General features: G+C 39.1%; 1 protein-coding gene and 1 long non-coding RNA gene across 3 annotated transcripts; both read left to right on the top strand.

Moving 5' to 3' along the window:
• Positions 1–355: 355 nt before the first annotated feature.
• On the top strand, positions 356–3,111 carry LOC133130111 (uncharacterized). The gene is made up of 3 exons (XR_009708908.1): positions 356–484; positions 1,214–1,474; positions 2,403–3,111. It is a non-coding gene; the product is annotated as an uncharacterized LOC133130111 (long non-coding RNA).
• A 5,433-nt stretch (positions 3,112–8,544) lies between these two features.
• gucy1a1 (guanylate cyclase 1 soluble subunit alpha 1) lies at positions 8,545–25,210 on the top strand. 2 transcript variants are annotated; one of them, XM_061245353.1, is made up of 8 exons: positions 8,545–8,848; positions 10,645–10,706; positions 12,659–12,753; positions 12,838–13,550; positions 15,842–16,327; positions 20,133–20,276; positions 23,850–24,004; positions 24,691–25,210. In XM_061245353.1, the coding sequence occupies exons 2-8, from the start codon at positions 10,675–10,677 to the stop codon at positions 24,830–24,832; spliced, it is 1,767 nt and encodes a 588-aa protein (XP_061101337.1). In that variant the 5' UTR covers positions 8,545–8,848; positions 10,645–10,674; the 3' UTR covers positions 24,833–25,210. The 2 variants fall into 2 exon arrangements, with proteins under 2 accessions (XP_061101337.1, XP_061101336.1); XM_061245352.1 differs by lacking the exon at positions 8,545–8,848 and adding an exon at positions 9,891–10,350.
• The last annotated feature ends 919 nt before the right edge of the window (positions 25,211–26,129 follow it).

Raw genomic sequence — 26,129 nt, forward strand, 5'->3', positions numbered from 1 at the left:
AATTGTGAAACATGACAGTCACACCCATACCACAACATCAAAATTACCCTGTGACGAGTGTGGTGGTTGTCTGTTGGGTGTCATATGTATATATGTGGGCGCATGGTATGTAGTCACCTAGTTAGACACACACACACTCTCAAGCACTTGGACACGCACACACATATACACTCATACACATGCATTCATTTCACACACACAACATGAGCTAGTCACTGTTTGTGTGGTGTGGGGTTGAGGGCATGTTTAATTGTGTAATTGACAACAGCTGCTTCTCCTTTTCAGGTGCTGGTTTGCACCTGAATCCCGGCCTATATAAGGAGGAGTTGGCTACACCATTGTGGCTACCATTTTTCACACATTATGTTGTAGTTTGTCTGCGCAGTCTTTTGTTAGTTTTGTGTTATTCTTTGTGTCACCCCTTTGGGAGGGTGAAATGCCTTGTTTTTGTATCTCTGTTGGACCTCACTCTCCCGAGGGGATGGTAATTATTTATTAAACACTTTTTCTTTTGGTTTCAAACAATTGTCTTGATGTCCCTATTTTCATATGTTTACGTTGCCATTGAGGGTTGACACGAGCTGGGGCAGAGTTGTCAATGGCACACGTAACAACCCCAACATCCTAAAGTCTAAAGGACCCAGACAGATTAATTTTCCTTCATTCCATTGCAGTGTTCCGGAGATGCCCCTTTTGTGCTAGGACAGGATGTTCCCCCAGAAAAATCTCTCTGGTGTTGGCATTTACCATGTAGCAGTGTACAAAGTACTTGACAAACATTCTTTGAATGTGAATCCAAAGGCAGCTGTGCACACACAGTCCTAGATGAACCAACAGTTTTTTGTATTTTACAGTTAAGAACCCAGGCTGCTATTTGAGTATTAGGCATTCCGTGTTTCTAAGAGCCACCATGACATTCTGTTTTAACAAACTATATTGTGCCCCATTAAAATCTTCCTGGCCTCAGAGAATTTCAGTGTTTACTCCAGATACCCTTTTAACAATATTCTCAGTTTTGGTACAGTCGATACAAGTAACATTTTGGTTTTGCTTTAGAATATGGAGGACATATCTTCATGTAACAGTGCTTCTAATGTAATACTTAAAACGTATTGGCTCAATGTGTGTATATTGTAACTATTTGCATATAAGAAGTAATAGCGGTGAAATTCTCAATCAGGACCTTACAGTATGTTATATTCTCTACCTGCAGGTTGTGATCCTAGCTCCTAGCAGGAAAATACAACCTGAAAAATATGCTGATGATGTCATTCTACTTGCAGAGAAAACTAAGAGGACTCCATTAATCACTGTAAATTGGTAGCAACGCTGACAGTTATTTGTGGACACTATGTGGCTACAACTTTATACTTCCCTCAGAGAACCGGGAGTATTACCATGAAGCATCTACCAATCACCATCTGGATTTATAAAGGTGCTCCATGATTGGTGGAGCTCCTCTTTTTCATCACAGGTATCTTATCCTTCCATAATGCAATGTAGCAATGTATTAGGTAGACCTGTACACAAGCTTGTTAATGCAAATATTTTATCAGCCAATCATGTGGCAGCAACTAAATGCATAAAAGCATGCAGACGTGGTCAAGAAGTTCAGCTGTCGGAATGGGTAAGAAATGTGATTCAAGTGACTTTGACCATGAAATGATTGTTGGTGCCAGATAGGGCAGTTTGAGTATCTCAGAAACGGCTGACCTCCTGTAATTTTCAAGCACAACAGTCATATCAATGTAATATCAGTATAAATGATTTTAATTTAATATTATTTTCAGTGTGGGGTGGCACGGATGGTGCAGTGGGTAGCACTGCCACCTCACAGCAAGGAGGTCCTGGGTTCAAATCCCAGTCGGCCGGGGCCTCTCTGTGTGGAGTATGCATGTTCTCCCCGTGTTTGTGTGGGTTTCCTCCGGGTACTCTGGTTTCCTCCCATAGTCCAAAGACATGCAGGTTAGGCTGATTGGAGAGTCTAAATTGCCTGTGGGTATGAGTGTGTGAGGGAATTGTGCTTGTGCCCTGCGATGGACTGGTGACCTGTCCAGGGTGTATGCCTTTTGCCCAATGTATGCTAGGATAGGCTCCAACCCCCCTGCAACCCTTTTCAGGATAAGTAGGTTAAGATAATGGATGGTTGGATAGTTTCAGTGCTACATGTTTGAGAAGTATAAACTGATAAAGGAAACATTGTTTGGTTCTTATATAGGTCACTCACAGGATTCAGAGAATAATTGTGGTACATATTAGGAATGCTGAGTAAAGATCGTTTGTTCTGTTCACAGAACAAATAAGGATGCATTTTTTATCCAAACTGCCATTGGCCTGAAACATTGTCCTTTTTAAAACCTCATTAAGCAGAATGATCTATCTTATTTTCATTATCATTTCAGATCTCGTTTCAATACCAAGAAAAGTTTCCAGGCAAAGAAGAACCAGATGCCCCTCGATTTCTCAAAGTTACAGAGTGATTACTGTCCCCTGCACAATGCTTTTAGGCCTCACGTAAAATATCAGAAAAAAGAAGCCTGTTTGGACTGGGAGAGGAAAGATAAGAGAGAAATAAACACGGCCGTAATTTAAAGCTTTTTAAGTTTTCTATTTGCAGGGTCATGTTCTGTAACTCAATGTGACTTACCGTATTCATTTTGTTAATGGAGTGAGTCAAAACAATGTCACGGAACGACAATAGCTTCTCATGAGTGTGTGGAGTCATTGACCAGACAGACTGACTATGGGGAGGTCAGGTATGATGACTTTGGAGATGGAGTTTGGAGTGCAAATCATGCAGGATGACTGTAATTGTCTGAAAGTACAGATTATGTGGTTAGGCACCATAGAGTATAAAATCCCTACATTTATTTGTAGGGATATGCCCCTACAGCACATAGATCATGATGAAAGGATGGTCAGGTAAGTTGATGACACAGATAACATTTTCTCTGCCATAAAGTGACAGATGTTTTGTAAGTACAGAAAATATATTCAAGTCGACTGACTAAGGATTGCAGTCCACATACTGTAAGTCAAGATGATTTTATTTAAGGTGTTCAAATGTCAAAATGCATGTTTTGCCATGAAATGGGGATACTATGTATAAAAAGGCCCAATATGTACATATGTAAATACCTTCAAAGTAAAGTGTGTAATCTGTGTGTTAACTGCTAGTTCAGGTTGGAGGTTGACAGAAAGGAATGGATGTCTCAGACTGAACATTTGGCACTAAGTCTTCAGCAGACTGAACTGCTTCTTTTCAGATGTATCAGTCCCCCCATGGATCTTATCCAGGTTACACAAAGGTTCTCAAACACAGCATTCATGCCTCATTTAATTCACATTTTTTAAGATCACATTACTATTTACCGTAAGTAGGGGCATATTTCCTAAATGACCCATTTAAATAGAGTTTTATAATGATGGTGTGTGTGTTCCTCACTTGATCTCTGGAGGTTAGACATGTTTATTAATTGATTTATTTAAAGGCTGTTGGAAAGTTGAAATGGTATTATTTAAGGACCAAATGTGTAGCTTGGTCCACTGATGGGATTACTGCAGTGGCAGGCTGCAGAGTGAAAATAAGCAGGACCTGAGAAAGTGCACGCACACTATTTCCAGCTTGAAGGATATTGCGACAATGGACCAGGCCCACAGAACAGTGCTGTGCATTCGTAATTTGGAGGAAAGGTAAAATATGGTGTACAGTAGGTCTTAAAAGGGTATAATGTAGGATATCATTCTTATATAATTTATTGTCTTTGTTTATATTTCTATTCTCCCTTCCAAGTGTACTGTTTTTACTGCCTGTAAAAGCAAAATCTTTTACAGGCAGCAAAAACCTTTTTATCTTTTTAATTTGTTGGATGAGGTGAAAAACAACAATGTTGTAATCTATCTGTCTGTCTGTGTCTATGTCTGTTTGTATGTCTGTCTATCTATATATCCATCAAACAAGTACACCCATAAAGCTGTTTTGAGAACGCTATAAATATTTCATGCATATATCTGGACACAATGTTCTGAATTCAACGTATTAGCTTTCTTGTTGCAGAGAAGCCATTCCAAATAAGCAGCAGGTATGTGAAAATTTACAAACAACTGTTTGAGAATTATGGGGGTAGATGAGATGAAGCATTTTAATCAACATTCATAAGCAGGGCTGCAGTCTTCAGGACAGAGGAAATGGGAGAGCTTTTCCCCGGGGAACGCTTGTTTTCAGGTCTGTTGCTATGGCATTTCATGATGAGCAATTCCAATCACATACTCTTCCTATACTGCATCACTAGTGCTGTGACATTGAGCATACCCAAAAATAGACCTGGAAAAAAACATGGTAATCCTCCAACCGTGCATGCACAAACACAGCACACACACACGTGTTTCCTTTTGGTTTTTGATACGTCGGACAGGATGTAAACCTGAGCATGCGGTGAAGCCTGATGACCATGTGATGGGGAATATTCCAAATTTAATTTCAAATTAAGATACTATATTATTACAAAAACAAAGCAGAATATTCGATTCTGCACATTTCAGACATTTTCTTTCAGAAATTCATTGAACAAGAACATCCTGGAGAAGATATTGTATGTTCTAAGAACATACCTTACTGTAACTTATCCCACTGCAATAATCTGGTGATCTTTAAACCAAGTACATATTGGTAACTGGGTTATGGACTCTAAGTGAATAAAAAGAGTAATTCAGTTCATAGAAAGAGAGAATGTCATAGTTCAGGAAAATAACTCGTTTTAGGTGAGAATGTTATTAAAATCGGAGGAAAACCTGTTCCCGTGAACAAGCCACTTCACTTCCCATTATGTGGTGCGAACACTCACAGTATTCACTGTGGCGAGCCAGCTGGGCCGTGGACATCTTCTGACTCCCCACACCTCCCATACCCCCCACCCCCCACCCGCAGACATCCAACACATCCCTTTCCCACACGGGGGGTGGGAGTTCTCAATTTCAGCTTCAAGTTTTCTCAATAATAAACAAAGTGCAAAAAATTATGTAACGGTGAATTCTGCCAAATGTTTAGTCCCCCCCTTACAAGCTGCTTTGTTAATTTTATGTTGTATGTGGATGTGGTTCTGATTCAGTATAACTAATATCTTTTTAAAGATAACTTGAAACAAGTATCCTTTGCTTTTTTAGACACTTATGCAACACAATAAATTGGTCATCATCAGAACTAAGAAAACATGTTATGTAAGATCTTGAAAAATACATTTCACCTCAGAATTAGCACACTTTGGTCATATTCAATACAATCAAAAAACTACTTAATACAAAAGATTATACTGGTGTCAGATAGACTTTTGTTGGTGTCATACCTGTACATTCTCAGTAGTTGCTCACACATCAAGGAACAGCTAATTATATGACACAGATATAGACAGCGTGAACATGAAACATTTTACTGAGCAAACTTGGCAGATCATCTATTAGATGAAAAATGGCTCAAATTTAATGAAAACAATTGCAGGTGCATTTCCTGGTTCAATAAAATTTTTAATTGAATTACTTCATAATAACGTTCCTTTAATCCGATGGACTATTTGAAAACCATCTCTTGCCCACAGAGCTTTTCTCTGTAGAGATCTAGATAGATAAAATCAGTCCAAAAGCAAAATGAGGTAAAACATAAATCATAAATACTGTCATTAAGATCTGAAATGCCAGGATGCTATTGCACAATGGAGGGGTAGGCTTGTGCAGTCATGCTAATGAACTGTGTTGGTGGGTAATCCCAGACACTCATCCCAGCATGAAACGCAGTTCAAATAATAACGTAGTGTAGAAGGCTCCTCCCTTCCTACTCATTATTCTTCCCACGCTTCCTGCCACAATAATCAGAACTGCGAAATTGTTTCGGGATTGGGCGGGAGGAGTGACGTCCAAAGGGAAATGCACTCAGATATCATTATCCTGGTGGTGAGTCTCATCACAGGCTGCATGGTGGGCTAATGACACAGACCATAACCACAGCCGTGATAACTGTACTCTGGTCACGACCTCGTTCAAAAAGCACAGCTGTTAGCAAATGATCAAGAACATGACTAAAAGATTGCAAAATTATTAAAATATGCACCTTTTAAGGGGACACCAACATTTCTGAGAAAACGTCATGAATTCAGCTCCAATTCATTGCTCCAACAATGCTGTAAAAATACCAAATGGAAAATTAGCTATATGATTGCAGACTTAATTGACACTGGTAAACATGGGTTAAATATTATCTTGTTGTTCAAATTCTGCTTGATGGCAGTGGGAATTTGCTCTGTGAAAGATACAGGCAAACGATGCTTCCTTCATTTTGATAAACATAGCTCCATGAACCCCAAGTGACACATGGGCCTCGTTAATTGTGCAGTAATAAAGGGTAGACTCCAGAGGCAATCTGATATACCAGACAAATGAATGGCTGGGAGCCCAGCTTAACAGTGAGTGATGTGGTTTCTTATGGAAACCAAACCAATCGAGGGAAAACTGTTTTTGAACACAGCCTGGAATGTATCTGAAATGCAGGCTATTTTTACAGGAATCAGCCAAGCTAAGATGAAAGATAGACCACATGGTAAATCCTTCTAAAGTCTCAGTCCAGTCCGCCTGCCTGATATGTGCACTCATTGGATATAGCCTGGCTTAGCATGTGAATGTGACATGGAGACAGGCTGGAATGGAGTCTTTAACAACCTGCTCAGGGAACACAGAATGATGAATATCAATGGAGTGGCATGCAGCTCCTCCTGACATTCTGCTTTTGAGACTCTCATTCCCTTTGATAAAATCCAGATTTCTGTTGTTGCCACGAGAACACAATTCTTTCAAACCTTCTGTTCCCTTGATGACGAGAAGGGTATTAATTTGGGATAATCTGCTTATATTCATGCATGTCAGAAATCTTGCAGTCAGAAATCTTAAATATTTAACCGAACTGGGCACGAGTACTCAATCATCTAGGTTTATACATTTTTCGATGTATTTTAGATTAAATATAAATAATGATTCGCTTCCAATTTCATATTTATGTACTTATGAGGTTGGATTCATCTGGGACAATGGCAGCATGACAGGAAAATGGGTCAAATAAATTACATAGCTTTAACCCCTTAAGTCTCACCGGCCCAGGCCTGGCCCAGTGAGGGTTTCTATGCATTCAGCCTGCAATTTTCAATTACTATGGTAACAGGACATATCGTTTGAAAGCAATAAAACTCATGGTTCTATCTGTGCGACCTATTTTAACATGTAATTGCTTTAGCGACAACAGATTCTTATTTTGTAACATGTGGGTGGTAAAACAAGTATGGGGGGACCTCATCCTCTCTGCATTTTGGAAATCCACATACTACAAGAAATAACGTAATGTCAATGTCTTTTTCACAGCAAGTGTACAGTGGACCAAATGCTTTCTCATAATAAAAATGTGTTAACTCGGAGAAACATTGAAAGAATGTCCATTGTTTATTTCGAATTTCTCTGGAGGAATTATCATTGTTGCCGTAGCATACTTAAAAAGTAATTGTACATAGAAATGCTATTATCTATACTTTGTATCGGCTTTCGAACATGATGAGCCCAAGTACAACCATCTCTGAACAGTATTTGTAATTTAGTTGCAAAATGCATTACCCCCATCCGTGTGTAAAAAAAATTCTGTATAACTTCAGCTCATCAAAGAACTGACTACGGGTATGTTATTGAAGTGATGACTAAAAATAATTTTAGCTAAAGACATTACGTTTCCAATGGCGTATAATTTGTTAGGCTTGCATTAAACAACACAGCATTTTTTTCACCTGCATAATGAAACTGTAGCAATACGCAAGCGGAGTCTGTTGCACAAAAACAGTTCTTGAGATTTTATGCCAAAAAAGGTTGACATTTTACAACAAAAAAAATATTTTATAATTCCTACGACTAAATAGGACTTCCTTTTGAGGAGTTCCAAGGAATCTCTCATCTCAGTGAATATTTCTGAGGAAGACAGTGAAAACACCGTTGACAACACAATAGAGGGTATTTTCAGTAGCATGGGCCAATTTAATATTGGTGAGCATCTAAACATATTTTCAGTATGCTTATAAATAAGGAGCCAGTCTGCTTTTAAATTATAAATGGCAAGAGAAATTGTGGCCATGTGTCTTTTTGGAGTCTCCAAATGTCCTTTTTGGAAAGCCGCCTATGTCTATGTCAGATTATGTGAGGTAGCAGGAACAATCCGTAAAGGTAACAGTACAAAACGTGATCTGAGAATCGTAAATAGCAAGTCCAATCAAAAGCCGGTAACAGAAAGTAAAATCAGGACCAGAAGGATAATCCTAAAAGTGGAGAACGGTTAACACATATTACAATCTGGATTTACAATCAAAGACTGAGGGAAACAAGGAGGGTAAAGGAACAGAGTGAATGGAAAGAAATGACAAACAGGTGTGATTGGGGGAAACAAGTAACGAGCCACAGGTGCACTGAGTGAAAGAATAAATGAAGACTATGGAAAGCGAGACGGGGCAAGAGGAACAAAGACAACACAGGGAAAATGGAAACGCTAAACAGGGGAATGCAGAGCCCGTTTCACCATTTGTGGTGATATTGTCCTCAAATTTGAAATTGGATTTGTCCAGTGCTGTGACTTAGCTCCATACAAGCACACAAGCCAGAGCTATATTAATCTATATCCAGTCAAAAACAACTTCCACTTTCCCCTGTAACTTGTCTCAGTAATATTTGAAGTAATTTTGACTCTTGGTCAAACCCCAAAGGGTTACCTTTCAGAAGAGACCAGGATTATACCTTTAGTCAAAAGGGTTCAAGAATAGTAACAATTTTATTCTGGGTATGTAATCTTTAAGCTTTCATCAAGAAAGGGGGTGATACTTAAGGGGTTAATATCTTAGCTTTGCTGAAGGTGCAAACAAGTAGGAACAAAATATTACTGTCAGTATCATCATAACAAACATAATATTTTCAGAAGCTGTAAATCAATGCTGCTTATAATTGTGTGTAGATTTTGGATATTGCTTACATGTTTTTAGCATTCATGCAGTTGATTGATCATATCCGAATGTGATACACTGACGTGATTTATTGCTATCATAAGCACAAGATTTCGCTAGTTATAGGTGACATGAATAGGTGAGTAGCCTATGTGATTTACGGCCAGTGTTGCCATATTTATGTGCGGATAACTGTGAGCATCTGTGAAGAGAACAGTAATATTGATTTTGGGGAAGACTGAATATTAATTATAGCCTATATTTCAGAAGCTTAGCCTTTACATCAATTTGAGAATGGACAATATTAGACACAACTCATTGGAGCGTGACATAAATCGTGCAATGAGCTAATTAAAAAGAGTTTCATCTAGCGGGTGAGCGCGCAGGAGGTTAAAAAAGACTCCGAGCAGCGATACCAAGTCTGACTTTGTGAACCATTAACCACCAAAACAAACCAATTCACAGTCGTTGATTGTCCGAACAGCTACCATATTTGGAAATCTATGTAGAAAAGCGTGACCAGGACAATCAGAAATCGATTAGTATTAATCAACGATTGCAGCACTCTAATAAACATACACTGTATGCGTATATTAAATAAAACTGTCAAATACATACTAAAAAGGCGATGTTTTCCAGAACATGTACTGTGTAGCCTACTCTAAACCCTTCGTGCGTAACTGCTCTCCGCACATATTATCTTCCAGCAATTATTTGGTTCAGTGCTCGTGGAATACATGGCATTTTGTATGTATTTAAGAGAGCCCAACCTCCTTCAACATCTATTGGCCACGTCGAGTATCTCCTGTGGACTACCATTGGACAGTGGCACCATCGTTTCACTCATCATTTGCCCTTGAATTTACTATGAACCCCGCATTTTGTTGCTTGCATGGGGGTTATGATCTCCTGAAATATATTGTAATATTAGAAAGAGCAAGTAAGCAATTATTGCGCACACTGGATTCATGCAAGTGTTTTGCACTTTCAATGGACATCTCCGTGTGTGGGAATACTGTCTGTCAGGAGTGGGACAGGACTCTGGAGTTCGTGGTGGACAAAATAGACATTTGTGTTTGAGAGGGAGAAAAGTCGGTCGCTCACAATGTTTTGCGCAAAACTGAAGGAACTAAAAATTAGCGGGGACTGTCCATTTTCTGTGGTGCTGCAAAATGAAGAACCGAGACAGTCTGAGGAATGTGCAAAACCCCGGGACACACTGCCAATATCAAATGAGGTGTGTGGTTCTCTACCGGAGATCATACCTCAGCGAAAGACAAGCAGAAGCAAAGTTAATCTACATACATTAGGAGAAAGCGTCTGCAAATTAGTATGTCCGGAGGTAAATGAACGTTATTGTTTTTATGGACATAGACCACACTTTTGGGGTAATGTATTATAAGGCTTGTGTCAATCATCGGGATTTTGAATGAAGAGAGTAAAGCGCTGTCTGAATTTAAAATACACCATGTCTGTGTTTTGTCTGTCCTGTCTCTGCCTTTGGATACGCTATATGGACATATGGCGACGTAAACAGAATAAACCGGGTTTTCACCAAGTTTCCTATTTGACCAGAATTGCTATGAACAACTGAATTAAGTATTTATAATTAACTTGCATACTTTGGTATTTGCAGTTTCAGCGGCTGCACACTGCTTTCCTAAGAATGATGAAACAACATAAATTAGACATGATATGGTAAGAATATTGTAAAACTCTTTACACCATTTAAAAATATATATCTACTATTGTTTGCAGTGATAATGCAGTTACTTATTGCAATGATCTCAAGCATTAATACAAATCAGATGACCAGGTTGTTATGTTTTACGGTTCATCATACAGTACTGAATATTACAGCTGGGAGCTTAAAATTATATTCAAATCACCCCCCACCCCCCCTCCCATGCAGCAAGGGCATGTGCCAGGGACAGAGAGATGTGTTCATCATGTGTGGCCACTAGACAGAATATTGCTGTTTTGTTGTTGTTTTGATATTATAATTATTTTGTTAGATTCATTAATATCATGTGTTTTGGAGAATGACTGATAATTAATTTTAACCAACAAAATAGGTGATTTCAGAAACTTAGAATATGAGTTATGATTGCATAGAGCATTTTCACTGTGCTAATTAGACACTTATATACTGAAGAGCCATATCCGGTTTATTAATATATGTCATTTAAGCACTTTCTTATGTAATTTAGCACACACAGTATTCAGGGTTACATGAAAAATTCAAATATTTAGTAAATGTATGAGTAAGAATGACATTTGACTCATTCCATGTTAAACATTAAATAAAAAGCATAATTCAGCTATTTATGGAAATTGATTGTTTGTCAATTAATTGTAAATAGCCTTTTGTAAATCCTACCCAAAGATAAATTGTAAAAAAAGAAAAGTTATTTATATTGACTTTCGGTACCCACTCTAAATTGCCTTTGACATTGCATGCATTGCTGTAGCTCATGTACACATGACATGGTCAGAGAACCTTGAAGCAAAACAAATCTGAAAAGGGAGTGGTGAACCATTAAAAGGTGAGTGAAGCCAGACAAAGTAAGAAATAAACAAAAGTTGTACCCATAACAGGAATCTAGTCTGGCTTTTTAGCTATATTTAATATGCAGAGCCCTGCATGCAGTAGAAACCATGTTAACCCTCCATAAGCACTGTAAGATTCATATATTGTACAATCATGCAAAGTAAGACTGTCATAGACTGTGTACTATAGCACTATACATGTCAATGACATTATCATTATTTCTTATATATGGATACTGGGATGATACCATTTATACAGTGTGAATGGTGGGGTAGCACAAGCTGTTACAGTCTATGTCAGTTAGAAAGAGTGTTATATAATGTTTGGTGAGGTAATTATGAAGGTATTATGCAGCGTTATACGACCTTTTCAGAATGTGTTACTCTCCTCTGTTTCATTATGCATTTTTTTCTGAGAAAATTAGGTTTGCTTAGGGCCACCAAATAAAAATGAGTTAAAAAATCAAATGTAAATTAGCTGAATTTAAATTAGCTCCATTTGAAGTTGGACCCATTTAAACCCTATTTTGTCTGTTGTCTCCATTTAAAAAAAATACACTGCATCAATCAAAATACAGTAGTAGCAAGGTAAATAAAAGTAAAATTCCATTCATTCATAATTTTTTCCCATTGTGCATTTTAAGATCACAGTATTTTCAAACACAAGCATGGCATGCCATGTTAAAAACTTATTCACAAAAGCTATCTTTTTGAAATAGCTTGGCAAAATCTCTGATGTATTCACTACAAAGGACTGCAGTGAGTTTTTAACTGCACTTCACAAGCAGTCGTATTAGACCACAGGCAGCAGAAACACCCATAGGGAAATGTGCACTTTTTGAATATACTCTAACTAGGGCTTTATCTACAGTGAAGAGCAACTTGGATGCTAAACTCTGTGGCCATGGCACTTACAGTACCTATTATACTACCCAACAGAAGCCAAATTAATTGTGCCTTTTAGAAAGTTTTCTGTTGAATGAGCACTTGCATTGTAATTATTAAATGTCAATATATCATTATACAATATACAATATATGTACAGTAGCTGCATGTATATTATTCATTTGTTTTGTATATTTGGTTCTTTTTGTCTGCAGTCCTGAAATAGTTTATTCAGACTTTTGTCAAGACTGGAGCTCTGGAAATGCAGAAGACTTAATGGAGATCATGAAGAATTATTCAGAAAAATCAGGTAAAGACATGTTTAGTCTCAAACATGGTTTATTTCATAAATAATGTGATAATTTTTACAAAATGATCTTTTCAACGATTCCAGGCATACAGATGGACGCCCTGAAAGTGTCACTCGGGGTTGAGGTATTCGGAACATGCTACGAGGAGGACGGACATATTTTGGGCGTAGTGGGGGGAGCGCTGCACGACTTCCTCAACAGCTTCAACGTGCTGCTGAAGCAGAGCGCGCCGCAGAGCCCGGGCAGCAGCGCCGGTTACGTAAACAAAGCTTCGGTTCTGTGCCTGGACAAAGACCCGGGCCTCCTGACGGTTTACTACTTCAACCCTCACCCGGCAACCGAGCTCTTCTTCCCGGGAATAATCAAAGCGGCCGCCCTGGTGCTGTACAAGACGCACGTGGAGGTGGTGATGGAGCCATCTTGCAGCAAGGACAGCGGTCTGCAGGCCCGGGGCCAGCCCCACCTGCTGTACTCGGTGGAGGTGGCGGATCCCCGGAGGCTGACCCCCAGCCCCATGAAGAGCCAGTCTGCGGTGGACATACCCATGTCCCTCTTTTACACCACCTTCCCCTTCCACCTGCTCCTGGACCAGGACATGAGCCTGCTGCAGATCGGCGACGGCCTGCGGAGGCGCTTGAACCGCAAGGACGTCCAGAGGCGACCGCTCTTCGAGGAGCACTTCCTGATCCTGTCCCCACAAATCGCCAGCACCTTTCAAGGGATCTTAACCATGCTGAACACTCAGTTCATCTTACGAATAAAGCAGGCGGTTAATTCTGGCGATGGAACTGCTAAGGTAAAGCATTTTGTTTATTTTCCGAAATTTTCTTTCATTCAGATCACTGACTAATACAGGAAAAATGTGTGTATATAATTGTCTCATGGTCTGACTAAAAATAGAGCTTGAATTAAAACAGTTGCATACCACACTATCAATCACCACTTCCAACACTTGGAAGTGTGCTCTTCTGCAGGAAGAAGGCGGCATTATCCCGGATGAGAGGAGATCCGAATGTCAAAACAATGAGAAAGGTTCACCCATAAAGTGCTCACATGGGGCCACTCAACTCCTGTCCTGGAACGCTGTAGCACAGCGGGGCTTCCAGAATTCACTGTCTGATCTAGGGTGGGAAATTGCATTGGTGCAATCAAGACAACTGGCCTGGATTCAATCACAATTTGTCCTTTACTTCAGCTTACAAATGCATGCAAGAGTTTTTTTCCCCTTTCCTCATGGTTTGCCAAGTTCAGCAATCACCAAAATGAACTTGTCTATCTGTGGCTATGAAGAAAAAAAGAGAAAAATTGCATTTCATATTCAAAGTTCTGGTGGCGCTTTGACCGAAACCAGACCAATGATTAGTTGAATAAAGTGGTCCAGGACTTGGAATGAAGACCTTTAGACAGTGCAGCTGTTGGAGGAGAACTGCTCTCACACTTTATTTGCTTCCATTTTTACTAACAAATATAAAAATATAAATTTAAAAGAACAGAACAGGTCCTCAATATTCAGTAACATACAACATATAACATGCAAAATGATTTGTGTTAAAATAGATCAAATCTATTTTCGATTTTATTTGGATTGAGTGCATTTTTATCAATTTTGTCAGCTCATTATAAACTGTGCTGAAGCTAGAGTTCAACGTTGAACATTTTACTGTGTAGTTAAGCTGGCTTGATCATACACACTAACTTTATGAGAGTCAAAAACCACTCATTTTCATGTTTATGATTTAATTTTTACATGGCAGATTATGTAGCACTACAGTTGTTTATGATCGTTGGTAATGACATACTTATGAAAGTGCCATGTGTGCTTCCGTAAGGCCTTTTGAAGGCCAGCTGTAACCATAAAGGGGTATTAGGTTTTCAAGCAGAATCAGTTGCTCTTCCAAGGTTTTTCTTTTTCATTACTTTCCAATTACAGTTTTCCACAACCATCCTTAATTTGTTTGATATGATATACAATGAATATTTGTAACCATCCAGAGATTTATGATATTTAGTTTATTTACTATAACTTCTTATTCTGGAGTACATACACTATTTGACTACCACATTGGGTGTGCTTACGTTGTAAGGCACAGATAACACAGATATGAGTAGCTCATAGATTATTTGGCACACGTATTGGTCAAAGTCTTTTTTTTGCTGCCATATGTGTCACATGGTTTGGAAAACATTTTGCTTCTCACAAATATGTGATGATACAGCTGTCATTCATGGTCTGCCACTCACTTTGCCAGTTTTACATTATGACAAGTGTGTTTCTTTTCTGTGCTAATATAGCGAAGCATTTTTTTTTAAATCTCCTAACTTGTTATTTGTATGATCTTCAAAATGTATAGAAATGTACACAGTATGACATTAGTATGTTGTGTTATGGGTAATTGTAGCATGACACATAGATTCAATTTGGCCTTGGTACATAAACTAATTCACAATATGCTTTCATACATTTCTTCCTGGAAGCCTGTGACGATGCCAGCAACACATTGTATTATTCCCATACAATATTCTCAGCAACAATTTAATTAACTGTATCACTGTGTAAAAAATGAAAACATAACATTTTATTACTGATAGATAAGGCTGCAATCACTTTGCAGTTGAATTGAATATGTGCTAAGGATGAATTTATTTCATCTTTCTTCTGCTTTAAAACAATGTTGAAACCGCATTCTCAAAAGATTGCTTTGTTGAGATAGAATTGAGTGCAAGCTGCACATTCTGTGTGCCAGTTACATGCAGCTATTTAGTTTATTTACATCTCACCCTAGTCACTTCCTCATTAGGAGTAGTGGTGAATAGGGCACAACAGAGGTTTGGGAATAAACATAAATACTTATTACCAAATTTTATTTCTAATTATATATAATAAACTTCACCACTTATGACTTATTCCTGCATCTTAGAGATATTTTGCAATACATTATGTTGCTGTGAAATATGTTTTTACAAAATCCATATATTTATAGTATATTGTAGTATATTCAATTTCTATAAAGGAAACAACTACAAATGTGAAGTTTCTCCATGAACTTAGCTGCCTCCCATCGTTGTGTGGTTCCCTTCCCTCTCAAGCTCATGGACCTGAAAGGCCAGATGATCTTCATTTCTGAGTCAAACAGCATCCTGTTCCTGGGCTCGCCGTGCGTGGACAAGCTGGAGGAGCTGACCGGCCGGGGGCTGTACCTCTCCGACATCCCCATCCACAACGCTCTGCGCGACGTGGTCCTGGTGGGCGAGCAGGCCAAGGCCCAGGACGGGCTGAAGAAGAGGCTGGGAAAGGCTAAAGCCGCCCTGGAGCAGGCCCACCAGGCCCTGGAGGAGGAGAAGCAGAAGACCGTGGACCTGCTCTTCACCATCTTCCCTGGGGCTGTCGCCCGGCAGCTCTGGCAGGGGCAGCACGTCCGGGCGAAGAAGTTTGAGAACGTGACCATGCTGTTCTCAGACATCGTGGGCTTCACGGCCGTCTGCTCCCTGTGCACCCCCATGCAGGTGGTCACCATGCTGAGTGAGCTCTACACCAGGTTTGACCACCACTGTGGAGAGCTGGACATATACAAGGTGCAGTGTTTCCCCCTCCCATAATGTTTAACATTATCTGCATTTACAGTGGGCTCCAGAATTATTGGCACCCTTAATAAAAATGGAGAAAAAGGGCTGCATATTATAAACAACATTGAGAATGATGTATATTTTCTTTTCAAACGTACGGGAAAGCAAAATATACTTTTATTTCAATACATTTACTCTCATGGTTCAATGTTTTTTATTTAGTCAAATTATTGGCACCCGTAACAATTATTGTGAATAAAATCAGCACATTTAAATTGGCAATACAACTTTACTTTAAGTTAGTTAATCTCAGTATAAATTAACTATATTGTGTCAGTCCATCACTTCTGATAAGTAACCTAAGGATCATAGATTAAGAATTGTAGAGATTTTACATTTTACATTTACATTTTAGTCATTTGGCAGACGCTATTAATCCAAAGCGACTTACAAGTGCATAGGTTCTACCACAAGTCAAAGCATCACATCCAGAACTAGGAAAATACACCTGGACTGCTGTTCTAAACATATAGTCGTCATCATAAGTGCATAAATCATAAATCGTAACGAGATTGGTTGTGTCTTTGGGTTACCAAGTCTAAAAGGAAAGCATAAAATGGCACTTCCATGCCAGCAAACTCTTTAGAAGGGCAGCATGAAGACAGCCCTTAATGAGCACAATGAGACGGGTGCGTGGGGGTTGGACCCAAAATGCACGACTCAGAAACAATAGTAATATAAAGACCCCTCAGGGCTTTATTCGGGACGAATCCCAGGAGAGTAGTCAACACAAGCAAAGTCCATACACGTAGATCCAGCCAAACAAAAAGTAAACAAACAAAAAGCACGGTGCCGAGGGAAGAGGCAAACTCGTAGTCGGTAGACGTGCAGGGAGGTCCGGTAGCAGGAGAGCTGTCAGCGGGGCAGATGAACAGACGGATGGCAGGCAGAGGCGTAGTCGTGGACGAAGCGGGAGTCGAAACCATGAAACAATCAGCGAAGCAAAAGTACAAAAACGGTAGGCGAGGACGGAGTCAAAAAACAAACGATGGTCACAAAACAGAAATCAATAAACAATGGTCGGTAACAGGCTTGGATCGTAACGTGTAATCAATAGTGGTAAATGCTCAAGAGTTGCGTGGTAAACAGAGGCAGACAATTTCGCAGTGAACAGTTGCGCGACTGGGCTATAAATGCAGGTGTAGACAGGTGTAGACAATTAGTTAGAGCGTAGCAAGGAAATGGAAAACAGGTGCGATGGATGACAAGTTTAACAAGGAGATTAGTAATCGTTAGTAATAAACCTATCCTGCCCTAGCATTAGAAAATTAGTAAATGACATGCACGAGAAACGTAAGGTAACATGAACACATGATTAGTTTGTTAGTCTCTACCCAATCCTGATCTAGCGTTAGTAGTTTTAGTAAATAGACAAATGGAAACACTTAGGGGAGTGAATGACAGAACGAGAGAGAGAGAGAGAGAGAGAAAAGGCGGAACGCAAGGTTTGCGGAAAAACATGTAAAAGTGTCTGCATAACAACGACCAGTTAACGTAACAATAAACATGCATCAAAACATAACACAAAGCGAAACTAAGACGATAATCACTCAACATAACCAGGTAATAAAATCGTACGAAAACATAACTAGATATGACAAGAAAATAAATCGTAACGAGACATAACTAAACATGACAAGAAAATAAATCGTAACGAAACATAACTAAACAACATGACGAACCTAGACAACATAAATAAACATAAATCAACATAAAACATGGCGAGACAGACCTGAAACGTGACACACAATAAACAAAAGCAAGCATCTTGAGTTTGCCAAACCTTATTGGAATTATGACTGGAAGAAAATGGTCAGATGAAAATTTAACGTTTTGGCCATACACACCACATACATAACATGTTTGGCGACAAAATGGAATGCATACAAGGAGAAGCATCTCATACCTACTGTCAAATATGGCGATGGGTGATTGATGTTTTCAAGATGTTTTGCTGCCAGTTGAACAACTAAGATCAATGGCACAATGAATTCAACAAAGTACCGGCAAATCTTGGTTGCCTCTGCTCGGTTTCAGGTAGATTGTCAAAATCCACATAGAAATGATTAACAACCCTGTTCTGAAATTGCCATCTCAACCTGAAAAACCTGTGGTCTGAACTGAAGAGGGGAGTATCCCAAGGCTATCAATGATTCTGAAAAGTTGGTCAATGGTCAAAATGCCCTCCAAATGTGTTCTCTAACCATATCACCAATTATAGGAAAAGACTCATGGGTGTCATCTTTGCCATGTGTGTTTCCAGAAAGTTTTAAACCGTACAGTAGGTGCCAATAATTTTGGAAGCTGTTTTTTGGGGGAAATTTTTTATTTGAAATATTTAGGACTTTGGATTAATAAAGTGCGCTACTTTACACATGCTGGAAAATAAAGCTTATGTCAATAACTATTATTTTTTAGTGTATAGCACTTTCTGCACAGATTTATCAAGGGTGCTGATAATTCTGGAGCATCCTAAAAATGCACAGGTTGTTGACTTATATAGTTCTCAAACTAGTTTAGCATCCTTTGTTTGCTCAATCAGGCACTGGACTCATTTAACATTGTTTCATATACAGTACGTATGTATCACTGTAAGTACTACATAGATCAAGACACAATGCATGTTGTATAGAGATAATATAAACATTACTGACATTAATGTTTTTGATTGCTTTGTAGGATTAATATGAGTAATTATTATTAAGTTTGCCCATTATAAATAGAACCAACCATCTGCCCTATTGTCTGCATTACAACCAGTGTTATTTTAAGTGTGAAAACAATGCTAAAAATGTGTGTATGTGTGTGTGCGCGTGCGTAGCTGTGTGTAAGTGTGTGCCAGTGCATGCGTGTGTTAGTGTGTGTGTGGTATGTTTGTGTGTTTAAGGGGGAGTTCTGTTACAGTATAAGCTGTTGCGTTTTGTTTTATTTGGAGGGATTTGTTGTTTGAAGATGAAGAGAACATTCCTGGCCTGGCGTTTGGTGATTTGTGAAAAATGTCATTTTTGATTTCAGTTTATCTTAGAAATGTGCAGATGGTACCTGCATCACAGGCCCTGACTAAACTGGCATTATCACAGCGCGCTGTGCCAATCTGATTGGAGCCTCACAAACATAATCAGCATGTCCCTACAGATTAGGATCTTACCCATCCTGTATGATCAGCCTTTCAGCCAGTGCTGATGAATTCAGAGCATGCAAGGGGTCAGATTAGGACCCTGGCTGAACATTCGCAGCTGGGTCTAAAAATAGGCTCTTATACTTCAGCCAGATGACTTGCAGCTGCAGTCTTGTCTATGTATTATTATATGCTGAAGCCCTCCTCCGAATTATAAGAGAAATGTCCCCCTCCACCTGTGGTGGTTACCAGCATTCCCTTGGTTGAATAAGTAACACAATGTGAGGACCGAGAAGACCAGCTTCAATACTGTTTATTGAGGTCAGGTGTTATAAGGCCGTTTATTTCACACTAATGCTGATGATTTATCAATTGAATTTAATTTGGGGCTGCATAGCACTATATACAGGAACTGCAGTACAAACCATTTAGATCTAGGGTACGGGAAGTCCTGGTTATTACGGGACTGTTGCCAACCTTACCTCCATCTCAAACTGCCTGTAAATGACGCGCTCGCTTCAGATGTAAGACCCCTCAGGCCTCTTGTCCTTGTGGAAGAGAGAGAAGGGAAAACAAACACAGAGAAATAAACAGGGGCCGTGGCGGCCGGCGGGTGACGTGACGTCCGTGTTCCAGGTGGAGACGATCGGGGACGCTTACTGCGTGGCCGGCGGGCTGCACAAGGAGAGCCAGACTCACGCCACGCAGATCGCTCTGATGGCCCTGAAGATGATGGAGCACTCCGACAGGGTCAGGACCCCCGCGGGGGAGCCAATCAAGGTCAGAGCCGTGTCAGCTCCTTCCCGTTCTCATCACCGTCAGGAGGCCGCAGCCACAGGCATTCTCTCCGCAAATAATGATGCACAGCATCTGTTTGGTCTGACCCTCGTCTACTCTCAGGGAGAGGGGCTTTTATTGTGTGTGAATGTTAATCAACACTGCTCCGGGGAAGCTGGAATGAGGAAAGTAGATTCAATGCAATGTTATGCTACTTTTTAGCTTCGAAAAAAGTTATACTTGCAATAAGTGTGTCTATCAAAGGAAGGGATGTGCTGTCATTGCATTGCATTGGTTAAATTAAAGCAGCGTACACAATGAATTCACCTGACCTGGTTCCTTGAGTCTGCATTGGTTCATGATTTTAAGATGAAAACAAAAACCAGTGGACACTCCGGCTGGCTCACCAGGAGCAGGGTTGAGAACCCTTGAGTTTCTTTAATAATGCTTGATTAATTAATAATAAAGCATTTATTATTGAACCTGAATCAGAATATGACAGCTTTATTACATTTCATTAAACAGTACACAAGGTCTAGTCAATGTGAATGTGTATATCCTTTCTGCCAGCCACATTGTTTCCACTGCCAGTAAATTAATCAGATACTATGTATGGAGTCACTAAATTATCTGAAAAGCACCATTCAAGGGTCTGAATTAATTTTAATTTGGAGCTGGTTAAATTCCACTCTTGTTCACTTTGGTCACTTAATGTTAGTGATGTGCCTCACTTTGTTGCTCTTGGCAAAGGCAGGACACCAAGAATAAACAAACATGCCGTGACTGCTGATCATGTCATTCCCGTGGCCTTTGACAGCATCTCTGAGCTATGAAAATATCCACATAAATGAACAAATATTGTCATTGATTCCCCATGGAGACTTCATTTAGCATTGCTAGATGAATATACATTACAGTATCTATGCTTTGCAGTAGCGGTGTCTATGTTTTAATGCTTCTTGCTTCAAATCTTGCTTTATACCACTGACAAGAGAATGGATGAATTACCTGAAGTATATTGTCACCCTAATAGAGTCTGACAGACATCAGTGTGGTGCATTTTCTGCTGTATTAGCAGGTGCACATTGCTGTGGCATTGGTGCAGTATTTTGTTCAGAAGCATGGCAGATAAATGCGGTCGCTGCATAAATGGACAATTTTTTGTTGTCATCCATCAAAAGGGGCATATGCTCATCAAATAATATGATAATCATAAAATAACAGCACAATGGAGCATATTCCATTTCTGGTGGCAATATCAGTTTTAGTTAATAATGGCTCAGTTGGCACAAATTGATTTTTTATTTTAAATCCATATCTGCTGTGGATAAGAGTGTCTGCCAAAAGCCTATAATGCTATTGGTATTGGTAAATGCAGGCTGAAATACTCAGATCAAGGCATGTAACGGGGTATTGTAATGATGTTAGCATACATGCTGACAATTATAATGGAGCAAGAAATGCCTGGATAATTGCAGCACGCAGTTGCATCACACATCCTTATGTTCCTGTGTTTGTTGGCACTCTCTCCCACTACACTGATTGTGCATTATGCTCTTAATACAACAGGGCAATGCCCTTGTATGACAATGAAAAACCTTTACAGTGCTTAGAATGATGAACGACTAATCAGAGAAAGGTAGTTCGATGATATTGTGCTGAAAATCTATGCCAAGTTTAATTTATGCTGTATGGGAGTGGTGATTCCTGTTGAGCCCAATCCCAGGTGCTAGAAATACTCTAGCTCAACTGGCATTTTATTTGGCAGTGATTCTCCAAAGTACAGTAGAATCATAGAATGAATGAGAATCTAATTGTTGTAACTCTGGCCCTTAAAATTTCCCGTTTTCACCTCTTGATTGTTACCTGTTCTCATATTTTCATACTAACATTGTTGCATTTTTGAGAATCCTAGTACACATCAGATTTTCCTTCACTTCTGATATATTTTTTTTTCCACTTTCATAGAGAAATGCAGAATTAACATTTCCTACAATATACAGTCGTATGCAAAAATTTACTTTTCTAATAGATATCTTGGTGAACATGAGCAAGCCTGACCTCTAAATGGTACAAAGTTAAACATGACACATTTCTTCACATTTTTAAGCAAGATTACCTTTCAGTTACATTTTTTACAGTTTCAAAATAATAAAAAAGGAAAAAGGCTTAGTTTGGTACGCCTGTCAGTTAGTACTATGTAACTCCTCCTGTGGCAAGTATGACAGGTTGCTGTAGCCAGCTAAGAGTCTTTAAATTCTCGCTTTTGGAATTTTCCCCCATTCTTCCTGGCAAAACACCTCTAGCTCAGAAATATTCTTAAGCCTCCTTGCATGTACGGCATGTTTGAGATCTCTCCACAGATTTTCAATAATATTCCAGTCTGGGGACTGTGGTGGCCATTCCAAAACCTTCATCTGTCTTTCCTGGAGGTATTTCACGATTGATTTTGAGGTATGCTTGGGATCATTGTCATGGAATACCCAACCTCTCTTCAACTTTAATGTCTGGACTGACCATCAAATATCAGCCTCTAGAATTTCTTAATATTTGGTTGAATCCATTCTTCCTTCCACTTGCAAAATGCTTCCTGTCTTCCAGACCTTGCCTTGACTTCAATTGTTTCAGTTATCTTCCATTTTCTAATCATGTTTCTGACAGTGGAAATAGGCAGTTTGAAACATTGAGTTTTTATAGCCTTCTCCTTCTTGGTGGAAATGAACCAGATGTCCTTAGACAACTGTTTAGAGGAACCCATGGTTGTTAAGACCAGATAGAACAGCCAGTGCAGTGGGATACTTGAAAATAAAAAGCAATCTGGCTTTAAAATTTGCCGAAAGGTCTCAGGTTTGCTTCTGTTCACCAAGAGGCTTTTTGGTCTCAGGTTTTCTTCTGTTTCTTCGGCCTTTTGACCAGTAGTGCCCAGATTTTTGCATACAACTGTATCCACTGTTTTAACCCCTTATGTCATAATGTCAGTCTGTAATTTTAAATCCACTTCGTAATGATTTTATGCTTTAAATTGATTACAAAACATGGCATGTAAACACTCAGTGTAATGATTGTCGTTTTGTGTGCAAGGCAACAATATACTATATGACCTTTATGTATTAGCTTCAGAAGAGAAACTAAGTACCTTTAAAATCCCACTCTTCTCTGAGGGTTGAGGAGTCATGTACAGATATTCCTCAATGTTAGCCAGTCGCACACTCGTGGCAGCCTCCCATCTCTTGACAAAGGCAGGAAACCAAGTTTTGACAACATAAATGAGCGAATCATATTTTCCGATTGATGATTCTCCATTTAATTTAAAAACGTAGAATTAATATACTTTGAATACTTCTTGCTTCATAGCTCGGCTTATCCCACATACAGGAGGATGGTTAAATTGTCTGAAGCATATGATAGGACCCTAATAGCATCAGTGCTGCGCTCTAAATAAGAAACTTATTTCTAGGATGTTGCAGTATTTTGACATTTTTATAGTCAAAAGCAGGAAGAAGTGGTTATGAGTGATTTGAATGATTAGAACCAATAAGAATGAGCAAATTAGTGGTTTTGTGTTTTTATTTTCAGATGCGAATTGGACTCCATTCTGGCTCTGTCCTTGCTGGTGTGGTGGGGGTCAAAATGCCTCGTTACTGCCTCTTTGGGAACAACGTCACCCTGGCTAACAAGTTTGAGTCCTGCAGCCTTCCAGGAAAAATCAATATTAGCCCAACCACATACAGGTTAGACAGCAATTTACCTCTGTGAAAAAAACTACAAGAAAAAAACTGTTCAAAAATCAGTTTTCCACAAAATATGTGTATACTGCACACTCTTTGCAGGCTTGATGGATTTGCACTTTAAATTTTCGAAATCTGCCGGACTTATTGCCGGAGTTTTGTTATTTTGTTGCAGGTTATCAGTACAATTTTAAGTATATGACTCAGTAGAGTGAGCTACAAATGAACAGCCGTGCCCAATAATGCACACGTATGTTAATATGTGAGTTTTACATGACAAGGAGGCTTTTCTATCGCTGCTCATTGCCTTAACCATGAAGTTAAAAATACCACAGTAGAGGACAGGATGGGTTAGCATTATTGGGCTATAAATATTTTATATCGCTTTGAGCTATATATTTGAGCTATATCTAGCAGTTCATTTTTATTTCTTGCTTTTAGCTTTGTGCTATGTCTAGGAGACACTCAAGGGAGACGACAATCAGTGTCATCCCACTCGAGGCAGACACAGGGGAAAGGCCCCAAAGTGTTTGTTATTTTGCTTAATGTAAAGCACTTTTAGCTACATTGTATATATTAAAGGGGCTATATAAATAAAGCTTATTATTATTACTACTACTACTACTAATTCCAAAGAAACATACCTTTTAAAATAAAAAAGTAAAAATAAAAAACTTTTTTTTTTTCAGACTGCTGAAAGGTCATCCAGAGTTCAGCTTCATTCCCAGGACCAGACAGGATCTGCCTCCGAACTTCCCTTCAGACATTCCTGGTGTTTGTTACTTCTTGGAAGCTTTTGATCAACAAACCAATGAGGCTATAAAAGACTAAAACAGAAGGACATTGCAACTGAGATGGAAATCTCATGACAGGGGAGACAAGTAAAAACAGTGTTGACATACAAAGCAGTGTGCTACAGAATTATATGTATATATCTGTCGAAGTGATATTGAAATCTTCATTAAGCAGAAGTGAAGTTGTTAAATGGGAAATGAACCATTCTTATTTTGCTGCTGCACACTACTGAACCCACACGAACACACATGCTGTAGTTTTAATATTGCACAGTGGACTTTTGCAGAATGCCCAATAACTGTGATGTCAACGCTTAGCTAGATCACAAGGAATTAATATTCCCAGCAATCATTTGTTAAAATTATTATTTTTTCATTATAACAGAGCTGCAATAAACTTTGTGATTAAATGTGAGTGGGTTGCTCAAGTGCTTTTCCTGAACAAGTGCAGTGTACACTCTAAATAAAACGTTCTAGTAAGAACCCTGTTATTCCATAGAGGAACCCTATCTAAAGGGTTATTTGTCAAGCAAAATGGTTCATTGTATGGGAGTTTTCACACTTCACACCTTCACAGAGGGTTACATAAAGAACTAAAACAGGTTCCCCTATGGAATCAAGCCAAAGAACCCTTTCAGAACCCTTTTTTCTAAGAGTGATACATTTCAAACGTTATTCCAAGTGCAAAACATTTTTGAATGTTTCTGAATCTTAGAGGTAGAAAACTGGCAGAACTGTCATTTAGACTATCTAAAATAGTGAGATTTTTTTCCCATTTTCTTTGAGGTTTGATTGCCCAATCTTATTCCCAGTATTCTGTTCAGACAAGTACAGAGGGCTTATCAGAGAGACATTCTGCCAGCTCCCACTTCTCCCTGCAGTCCAGCTGACCTGCACAGTCATTGGTCTGGAACAGTACTTCTAGCATACAGTAGCTGGGGCAGGCGGACCAGAGGGACTGCTTTTACATGAGTCAGGGACAAATCTGGAGCCACAGATAGCATTGGCATTGACCACACTATACAGTGTGTCCCTACCAGTGAATGCAGTGGTTTAGCAGGACTCACGATACATCAATAATACACTTAATTAGATATATTCCGGGTTTTCAGGGACGGAAAAATATACTTTCTTCTGATACTGGGAGTAAGACTGTAAAACATTCACTTCTTTGTAGAAACTGATTGCCTTGACCCATTTCAATACTAGAATTGGTAGTATTCTGTGTTCAAATAAATCTTTTATACCTTTTAATTGCATTATACAAGTTCTGCTCAGTTTATTTAGCAATACTGACTTTTATGGTATACAGTGTAGCCCAAGAGGTTACATAA

Source organism: Conger conger, chromosome 6 (genome assembly GCF_963514075.1).
Source record: "Conger conger chromosome 6, fConCon1.1, whole genome shotgun sequence".
NCBI classification, from domain to species: domain Eukaryota; kingdom Metazoa; phylum Chordata; class Actinopteri; order Anguilliformes; family Congridae; genus Conger; species Conger conger.